We start from the raw sequence: 10,227 nt of genomic DNA, 5'->3' as shown, positions 1-10,227 counted from the left end.
GCCGCACATGTTTATCAAGACCTACACCTCACGAACGACACAACTGTCTTATGTTGAGACATATATGCTGTTGAGTCTAACTGGCATGCTATTATGTCTAACATACATGCTGAATGAAAATATATGATGTCTAATTTTAATTAGGCAAAAAAAAAAAATTACCTGTGTTTCCGGTGACCCGACCGACCCTATTTTTTCCTTGCCGACCCTAATCTTTTTTTAGACATAAAAGTAAAAAAAAAATTCTATCGTATTTTTTTTTTTTTTTTAAATATATCGTCATTATTTTCGTTCTTTGTCTTTCTATGTACCCGGAGAATAAACTTTCATTCCTTATTATGTATTACCGAGACGCTATGTCAACAGGAATACAAAATGGCGGAGGGCGGCGAACCCTGTCCGACATCTTCAAATTGGCAACCGCATGTTTACGGTCCAAACACGTGGTTAATCACAAGAGACATATTTTGCAGTCTTTAAAATGAAAAAAAAATAGGATTATAGCTCGCGGTGTTATTTATTCATGTCCAAAATAAAACTTTCTTTTTACGATTATGCATTGCGTATATCATGCAGGCTTCTTACGATTAAGCTTTGCTCCATCTAATGCAGGCTACTTGCCAGGCTCCAATATACATTTCACTAATCGTTACATTAATTTATCCGCAATTATCAATGGTTATTTATTTCGCCTTATTAAAAATAAGTCCCATCAACTGAGATCCAATTAAAAACCTTCGAAAGTTAACGACTCATTTGTTGGAATGTGTCGGCTGCAGATCAAACGGTACTATTTGTGACCTCAGTGCACGAGCGGTGATAATATCAATGGCGCTTGGCTATGGTTTGTATTTAATTCGGTCAGTCGGATACCGTACGATCCCATTTGATTGCCAAGATTTCGCCTGGGCTGGTAAGAAAATACAATACGTCTGGGAATCGTATAACAATGACCGAAATGTTTGAATTCACTATAAATATGAATGAAACTTTGATTGTACGAAAATAAGATAAGTCAAATAAATCCATATCCGCGTTCACTTGTTCTATTTTTAACCTACCTCCACTTGAAGGCCTAGTTTAAGGAGCTCACAGTTGACAAGAAAATCGGCGATTTTCCTCATGCAAATTAACAAATTAGTTGATAATTGACTGTTAGGGTAGGACATTATCACAGATCTGTAGAAATTGAAGTGCTGGATTTGATTTCTAAAAACCGATCGTGACTTATAAACGAGTATTGTATCCCGACCGACCGACCCTATTTTTTTTTCGCCATGTCACCGGAAACACAGGTATTATTTTTTTTGGCATCATTTGTAACCGACACGTGATTATATCTAACTGACATGCTATTATATCTAACCGACATAATATATATGTTTGTATGTCAAACTGACATGTTATTATATCTTACTTAAATATTATATGTCGAACTGAAATATTATATGTCAAAATGGCATGTTATTATGTCAGACTGACATGTTATTATGTCATACTGACATGTTATATTTTTGTTATATAATTTACATGTTGTTGTGTTTGACTGACATGTAATGATGTCTTACAAGCATATTATTAACCGACATATGATTATGTTTAACTCGCATGACTTTTGTTATTATGTCAGACCGACATGTTATTATGCTAAACTGCCAGTGTGATTTGCTGCTACCTGCTGATTGAGATATTTACTGAACATCAATGTTGTTGAAAAGACAGCTATATACGCGATGTTTCACATTCTGGAGCCTGAGTAGCACCAGCAAACATGTTTTGGTCATTGCTCATTGATTGCTAGAACCTATTATTTTAGCCGTTGTATTAGTTGTGTTTATAAAATAACTGTCGGGTTTCCTTGGCATCCCTTATAATGAATGGTCTCAAGTCCGAGTCTGTTACCAGACTCATTATTTCTACATTGCTATACTCAGTCTTCTTTTCGATTTCTAGGGTCACGCTTTAAAACTGCGTCACTGCAGTTGTGTTGTCCTGATCAAGGGCAAACTTCAGTAGCAAGTGTATAAGACGGATCGCGACAACTGGACCGTTATTACCCCCTCCGTCTTTTAGTGAAAATCATGGGTTATATTCATTACCTCGGTACGAAAATGCAAATATCTTTCTTAAAATAGCTGCAATCACCATAAAGCCACAAGCCATTATTAATAGGGTACTGTTGACTTTTTGACACAAAAGCATTCACTAACTTTTGTTTATGATATCATATTATTATAACGGTGTTTAATGATTTTTGAATGTCAATATTGTAGTTATCACTTTGATACACTGGTGCGACACGGGACTTCACGAAGAGGAGATTTTTTTTCATCCACTTATAGTATTGTCATTTTCCGACACTGTATGTACATATCAGAGCTGGATGGATGGGGTACAACTTTTTGGCACAGCATTGACCTTAAAACTCTCTAAGATGTTCCCCTGTCCAATTAAATGTTTCCAAAGCATGGTATGTGCTGCATGTTACTGCTTTTGATACAACGATTCCTTCACCGTGACAATGCCGTAATGATATCACATCATTTGGAGTCAAACTATATGTAAAATGCACAACTTGTTTTCAACTTATAAGAAGTGTCCATTCACCATTGTCATGAAAACAGATGTATTTTCTTTTAATTTCATTTCCATTGCTAAAGCCTTTGCTCGGTATTGGACAGGTAAAGATTGTCGGTGCCTTTTCTTACAAATCCGCCATTTTGTTTAGAACCAAATGTTTTCATGAAACTAAATTACTCCCCCCCCCTTGTATATCATTAAAAATGTAACACATGTATACATATGGTGATATTCATAGATCTTTATCACACCTCTTTTCGCCAACATGAAACTAACCGTAAAAGTGATGATATGCATAAAACTTAAATATCATCTCGCAGCTGGTTGTGTCAACCGTGTAAAATGTCGGATCCGTGGTCTAGTAGTAACACATTTGACTGTCAACTCAGGGTTCGACCCCCGCACATGTGTGACAATACTAACTATTCTGTACACAAGTTGGTGCTTTCTGTGCTGTACATGTTATACAACTGGCGCACGTTATACAACCAGGGTAGCTATATAGCTAGGGATACGAGGCATTCTGGCTGTATACTATGCCCCACAACTTACATCTTTAAGTGTAAAACTGACACATTCCAGTCTCGAGCTGTTACCCGTTTCAAACGTCAGTTGGACGTTTTGACAAGAACATTCGGATCACCTTTGATGTTTACATACAAAATGCCCAATGTTTAGCTGGTTCGTTTCTTGCTTTAGCGTTGATTAAATGGATTTTCTTCCGAAAGAGAAGTACAATACATGAAAACGACCATATATGACACTTAATGTGTACGGACCATTTCGTTCAATGCGCTGCGAGTGGCTAATAGCGTGTGAGTTTTTGGTCGAAGTAAGTGACAATTTTGTAACAAAGGGAAATAACTAATTCAACTTATTATTATAATTTCCGCATATTGGTCACGGCAAAATAGCGAATTTGAAAACTTAAAACAATACTTTATCATGGCTTTAAGTCTCGATGATAGACTGTTAGGTGAAAAAGTCGAAAACTACTGTAGTAGCAGTGAAGATGAAAATGAAAATGACTCAAGTGATGAAAAAAGTGAGAGTCGACCAGTGGACAAAGCACCAACATTTATCCCCGATGAGAAAAGCAAAGACTACACGGGCAGCAGCACTAATACAGGTCCGAAAGGTGTCCTCAATGATTGGCGAGAGTTTAAGAGGCTAGAGACTGAACAGAGAGAAGAACAAGAGAGGGAAAGGCAGGCAATGATGAAAAAACTGCAGTTAACTTGCAGGTATTAATTTTATACATCAATTTTAGATATGTTTTACCATAAACCTTGAAAATTATGCACCAGTCAATTGTAACCATGGCCCCCCCAGGTCCGGGTTATACTGGGGAGAGCCGGGGGAAATGGGCCTTGTATTAACCTTCCTTATGGCCCTGCCGTGCTGGGTGAATGCGGTGGTTTTGTCTTCGTGCCCAAAAAAGTGGGGAATGGGCCTTACCTAGAGTCCCTGGGGTGCGGGGGCATTTAGCGGGGATTTGACCAGCAGTTCATGCCCACAGGGCAGGAATTTTACCTGTGCTTGTCTTTGACCAAAAGGCAAAGTCCTTGCTTTTTTCCCGGACCTAGGAGGACCGTGGTTACACTTGATTGGTGCATTAATTTTGATGGTAGGTTTCAACTTTCATAAATTGAATGTTATTTGCACAAGTTGTCACAAACTTTGAATCATCTACAAAGAATAAAAAATATCAAATTAAATGATAGTTATGGTTAAAGTGAAATGTGCTATGTTTCAGGTCACATCTGAACGATGAGGAAGAAAAAAAGAAAGACAAAGAATTCCTGCAAGATCTGGAAGAATTTGATGATGAGTTCCTGAAAAAGTACAGACAGAAGCGCATAGAAGAGATGAGGAGAGTTCTTGAAAACTCACCAAAGTTTGGCCAAGTTATACAGCTGGATAAGTCATGTTTCATCAATGAAATTGACAATGAAAAGAAGACTGTGAAGGTCATTGTTCATGTATACGAGGACAATGTTGAAGCATGCAGGTCTATGGATGGATGTATTAAATGTCTTGCCAAGGAGTATGTCAACATCAAGTTCTGTAGAATTAAAGCTACAGAAGCTAAGCTTAGCAGGAAGTTTTCCAGTACTGGTGTGCCAGCTTTGCTTATCTATAAGGGAGGCGAGTTGATCGGCAATTATATCAGACTTTCAGATGAGTTTGGGGAAGATTTTTATGCGACTGATGTGGAAAGTTTTCTACAAGAGCATGGGATGCTTCCTGTCCTTGAAAATACTTGCATCCGAGATAAAACCACTGGGGAAGTGAGAGCTGTCTTGCCAGAAGATGATGACTTTGATATTGACTAAGATGTTCTCTGTGATTATGTTCAGACTTCTTATTTTGATAAAAACAAATAAATTCAACAATGAATGAACTTTATGCATTTATGCAGCAGAGTGATAGAAATACAATTTATGAATTGAATTTGTATAAATATTAAATGAATGAGCGGGATTGAAAAATATGTGTTCTCTGTACATAAACCATTCATTTTAGAAAATAGTTGTATTTATGTATGTATATTTTGTCAAAGTCTATTCCTTTAAAGTGCTAAATATTTTGCCTTGATTTTGCTAGGTGTAGTTATACTTTTATAAACAGCGAGGTACAGCTAAACAGCTATCCCGATGATGTCAAGTGAAGTTGTTTTCATAAGTGGACATTTTTTTATATTCCCTTTTACAATAAATATAGTTGTTGTCATTATTTTTAAAGTATCTTGAGACAACAATTATCAATATCACCATTAAGTCTTTCTATTTAATACAGTTTTATTCTTTTAAAGGAGCATATTTGCTTATTACACAAAGCAGAGAGATAACCCAATAAAAGAGTGTCTATAATATTGGTGATTTTTAGAAAAATGAGAACATACACCAAGTTGATGAGTGATATGGCTACATCTGCATGTGATATAAGCATACCTGAATCTCCACAAAAATAGAAGTTTAATTAAAAATGAAAGAAATATCTTATCCTTACACATTTTGATGTCATTCATTTCTGTCATTTCCTTTAGGCATTTAATCATGCTTCCAGATATTTTGATTTAGTTATTTTGACAAATACATAACTTTTACATACATGTATTTATATAAAGGTCATATATACAGTGACAAAGTGTTGTAGCATTATAGTTTTTATATGCTTGTATATATAAATATTAAATAGACAATCTTGTTTGATATGGTGTGCACTGTCTCAGTTTATTGCTTGAACTAATATCAAAATACTGTAAATTTGATGCGTTTTTTTCATTTTCTTTGCAGAAAAATTCCTTTATTGAAATTTCTGAGAAAACGTCATGTGAACAAACTATTTAAAAACAGGATAATCAGTGCATTGATGTGTTCAGGATTGATAATTAAGTCTAAAATAAACTGATATATCAATGGACTGTTCTTTTAGTTTGTTTTGCTATTTCATTAGATATAATTTGAATGAATACACTATTGTATTCCATGTCAGTGCTCCAGCCAGGATTTTAAAATGGCAGGGTGCTAGATCAGAAAGGGCATTTTGGTGTGCATTGAATGAGTCTTAATGGGGCCTTTTCAATGGCCAATGATCAATTCTTATTGTGTAGGTGTTGTAACTACTATCATTACTAATAGTTTGTTATGGATACCTTAGCTGTTATCTTAACTCCAGCGTCAAAATTATGTATATTTATTTTTGTATACTCATTTCTAAAAATTGACCATGTCAAACAAAAGTACACAGCAGGGTGTAGTCAAAAGGCAGCAGGGTGCTGTAAAAGGGCAGCGAGGTGCCCCACCCTACTATTTAAGCCTAGCTGGAGCACTGCATGTTATTGGAAGGCAGTGTCATGGAAACTAAAGAAAGTGTTAGGACATCCATATGAAACTAAACTCTCAATAATATAAACAATACACATTGAAAGTAACATGTAATAATGTAGATGTAATAGGTAGCAGGATCCAACCTTTCTGGCTAAATAACTTGTCCTTTTATGTCTGCTGATCATGTGGTAATACAGGTATAATTTCAGCCCTATTTTCATCTACAGAGATATTATTCTTAAGTTTAGTTTTAACACATTAATACAATAATTTACAATTGTCAACAACTATATTAACAATAGTTATTGATGTTGGCATGATGTTTTGTTAGACTGTAGTCTTATACTGTGGCGGAAAGAGAAGTAATACTGGAAACCCACTAGTCAAAAAAAATCAAACTGACCTACACCCTGGCCGGGAATCAGCCTAGACATATATGTGCTTTTTTTATGAGCATTTTAACACTGATCTAGCCTTTCCACATTCTCACATCTTATGTTTTTACACAAGAACTTGAAGCCTGGAAGGACATTGATATCATCGACATAAACCTCCATGACCTTGACCCCAAGAAAGTAGCTGCTTATCGAAAGATCCACCCACATGGAATGGTCCCCTGTCTGGAGGTAAACGGAGGCGACATATATCATGGGACAACGATCGTGGAGTCGGGCGCCATATGTCTGTACCTGGCTGAGTTGTATGGAAAACTTGGGCCAGAGCAAGACAAGGAGGCTCATTACAAGTAAGTAAAATGATATGCACTACTTGCAACTGATTTTCTCATCTTTTATAAATGCATTGTGCTGGTAGCTTTTTTACAAATTTTACGTTATCTGGAACTACAACACATAATTATATTATATAACTAAGTACTTAATGTATAATACCTACTGTAGTGAATACAAGCCATCAATATTTTTGTTTAATTGGTAAGATTTCTGCACTTATTGGGTGCTTTTCATGGATATATATTATCAATAAACCCATGACCAATAAAGGTTGATAATACATTATAAGCCTTACCGTACATAACTTCCAAATGAGTTTCTCATTTCCCACTTCAGCTCGATACTGTATACATGCACCACATTGGATGCGATTCTGGTAGTACTCCTCATGCAGTTAAAGCTGGCCAAGGGCCGTAAATCTCGGCTTGTTAAAAAAATGTTGACCAAGTTCCATGTGGATGCATGATACCTCTCGCGATGTTTGGAGGATAAAGAGTACATCTGTGGAGACAGGTGAGATTGCGGTGCAATGGTAATCTATTGTGAGTGTTATATGAGTAACCTTAAGCCAAAAGAAGTTTTGAAGTATATTACTCACTCGAAATGGTTTAACACTTTCAGAATTGATTCCTTGGAAGTGCAAAAACTTCCATAATTTTTGAAGAAGTTCAAAAAATCGAAACCTTGTGTGAATATTACTTTTATGGTCAAAATTCTGTCTTGAAGTTAAGTGAACTAATATAAGTCTGTGAATTTGGCATGTCAAAATTGCAAATCAGTTTTTTAACATACTAGATGAAAAATAGTGGAAAAGGATATTATATTCAGGAGACTTAAACTTCCACACTTCAGTGAAAAACTTCAAAAATTGATGGGCAGGATATTCATACTTCCAGTTTCAATTTCTTAATGGAAACCCTGTTTATATTCGATCAAATGGATTTTATTGACTTCAAGCTACAGCTGTTAAAAAATCTTATATTGACAGATTTATTATAGAAAAGGTCATGTTATTTTGAAAGCTCCTGAGTAATTGTTGGCAGATGATGATGCCAGAACTTTAGCCTTGGCCATTACTCATAAATGCTCAGGGATATTCACATGGAACTAAACTCATCGATTGCACCATTTAAAAAAGCTGAACCTACATTTTTTGCTATTTCAGGGTTTTCATCGTTTTATTAACATATTTTAGTTTGCCGCCTTTTCTGAAAACACCGGACTCAACAGCCAATAGAAATTGAGTTTACTGGTCAGTAGAAGTTGCAGAAAAACCTGAACCTACATGTCATTGTATATGACATTTTATATTGTTTTTTGTATCGCCTGAAAAAGTACAAAAATGTAAGTTCGGCATTTTTAAATGGTGCCATCGATATGTAACCTGTGGCTACACAAAGAAAAACATAACTTGCTTTAATAATTATTGAGTTATGCCCCTTGATTGAATGAAAATAACAGGCAAGCTTTTCTGCTGGTGATGTTTTTGTCACATGTATAACCTAGTGAGTTAAAATAGTACTGGTATTTCAATTATATAACATGTATTTAATTCTTACTTGAACACTTGAACTTGATCCATGTTCACTGTGTTATCTTTATTATTCCATTCAAATTAACCAATTCATATCATACTATCACAATTCAGCTGTGTTATAGGCATTCACTTGATCAAATAAAAACAGCAAATGCTGTAATAAATATTTTCATTGTTGCAAACCCTCAGTTTCTCTGATGTTCTTTAACTAAAAAATGTCATGTACTTCATTTCAAGGTTTACAGCTGCAGACTGTGTGCTAGGCTACAGTGTCTGGTGGGCCCTGCTTTATAAGGAAGGAGCCCTCCTCAAAGACTATCTCTACATTCTTCGGTACTACGAGAACTTGAGATAGCGCAGTGCCTTCCAGCTCACGTTTCTTGAAGACATGTACCCACTAGATAGTGTATATGATCATGTAACATTGCTTACATCAGATTTGTTTGACGTTTGAGGAAATTATTATTCTAAAATATTTGCTCAATTTATGTCATCATCAGGACTGTTTCATAGATGAATGTACTGGTGCTGTTAACATCCACAACATTAATATGATGACTTCTTGAGTGTGCCATTGAAGGCGCTTTGTTTGACTTATATCATCATCAGGACTGTTTCATAGATGAATGTACTGGTGCCGTTAACATCCACAACATTAATATGATGACTTCTCGAGTGTGCCATTGAAGGCGCTTTGTTTGACTTATATCATCATCAGGACTATTTCATAGATGAATGTACTGGTGCCGTTAACATCCACAACATTAATATGATGACTTCTCGAGTGTGCCATTGAAGGCGCTTTGTTCCGACTTATATCATCATCAGGACTATTTCATAGATGAATGTACTGGTGCTGTTAACATCCACAACATTAATATGATGACTTCTGGAGTGTGCCATTGAAGGCGCTTTGTTTGACTTATATCATCATCAGGACTATTTCATAGATGAATGTACTGGTGCTGTTAACATCCACAACATTAATATGATGACTTCTCGAGTGTGCCATTGAAGGCGCTTTGTTCGACTTATATCATCATCAGGACTATTTCATAGATGAATGTACTGGTGCCGTTAACATCCACAACATTATTATGATGACTTCTGGAGTGTGCCATTAAAGGCGCCTCTTGTTATAAGCAATTTTTGGTGTTTTGGTGCAAATATATGTTGTTGGTGATCCCGTAACTGTTTCTGATATTGGTTCGAAACACCTATGTGGGAAAAATGTAATCTGGATGTATAAATATGGTCCAATTACTGTTTATACAATTTGTTGAGATGTGCTAGTTTGGTTTACTGAGAAAAACAGAAGAGTGTTACTGCACATGATTTTGGTGCCATAGTATTGTTTTTAATATTAACTTATGATCCTTTTTCGTTGTAGTATGAGATTGTTGTATGCATTTTGATGTACATCATGAATTACAGATTATTTTTTTAAGCAGAAGTATGAATATATTGTAAAAGAATTAGTTTGGTCCTTTCATTAAATTTTGATACAGCGGATATTTATTTTCTTATTACAAAAATCATTAATTAT

At 35.6% G+C, this 10,227-nt stretch overlaps 1 protein-coding gene and 1 pseudogene across 1 annotated transcript; both read left to right on the top strand.

Annotated features, from left to right (window-relative positions):
• Positions 1 to 3,206: 3,206 nt before the first annotated feature.
• On the top strand, positions 3,207 to 6,006 carry LOC128222692 (phosducin-like protein). Its single transcript, XM_052931786.1, has 2 exons — positions 3,207 to 3,824; positions 4,337 to 6,006. The coding sequence occupies exons 1-2, from the start codon at positions 3,526 to 3,528 to the stop codon at positions 4,914 to 4,916; spliced, it is 879 nt and encodes a 292-aa protein (XP_052787746.1). The 5' UTR covers positions 3,207 to 3,525; the 3' UTR covers positions 4,917 to 6,006.
• Positions 6,007 to 6,312: 306 nt separating this feature from the next.
• LOC128213613 (uncharacterized) lies at positions 6,313 to 9,135 on the top strand (annotated as a pseudogene).
• Positions 9,136 to 10,227: the final 1,092 nt, after the last annotated feature.

The sequence above is a fragment of the Mya arenaria genome, chromosome 2, assembly GCF_026914265.1.
Source record: "Mya arenaria isolate MELC-2E11 chromosome 2, ASM2691426v1".
In the NCBI taxonomy this organism is placed as follows: domain Eukaryota; kingdom Metazoa; phylum Mollusca; class Bivalvia; order Myida; family Myidae; genus Mya; species Mya arenaria.
The sequence above is the reverse complement of the archived record's forward strand: the minus strand, read 5'-3'. Positions and strand labels throughout refer to the sequence as shown.

Coding starts and splice junctions, on each gene's coding strand:
- LOC128222692 (XM_052931786.1), top strand. CDS start 3,526: ATGGCTTTAAGTCTCGATGATAGACTGTTAGGTGAAAAAGTCGAAAAC. Junction 3,825..4,336: donor AAACTGCAGTTAACTTGCAG/GTATTAATTTTA, acceptor GCTATGTTTCAG/GTCACATCTGAACGATGAGG.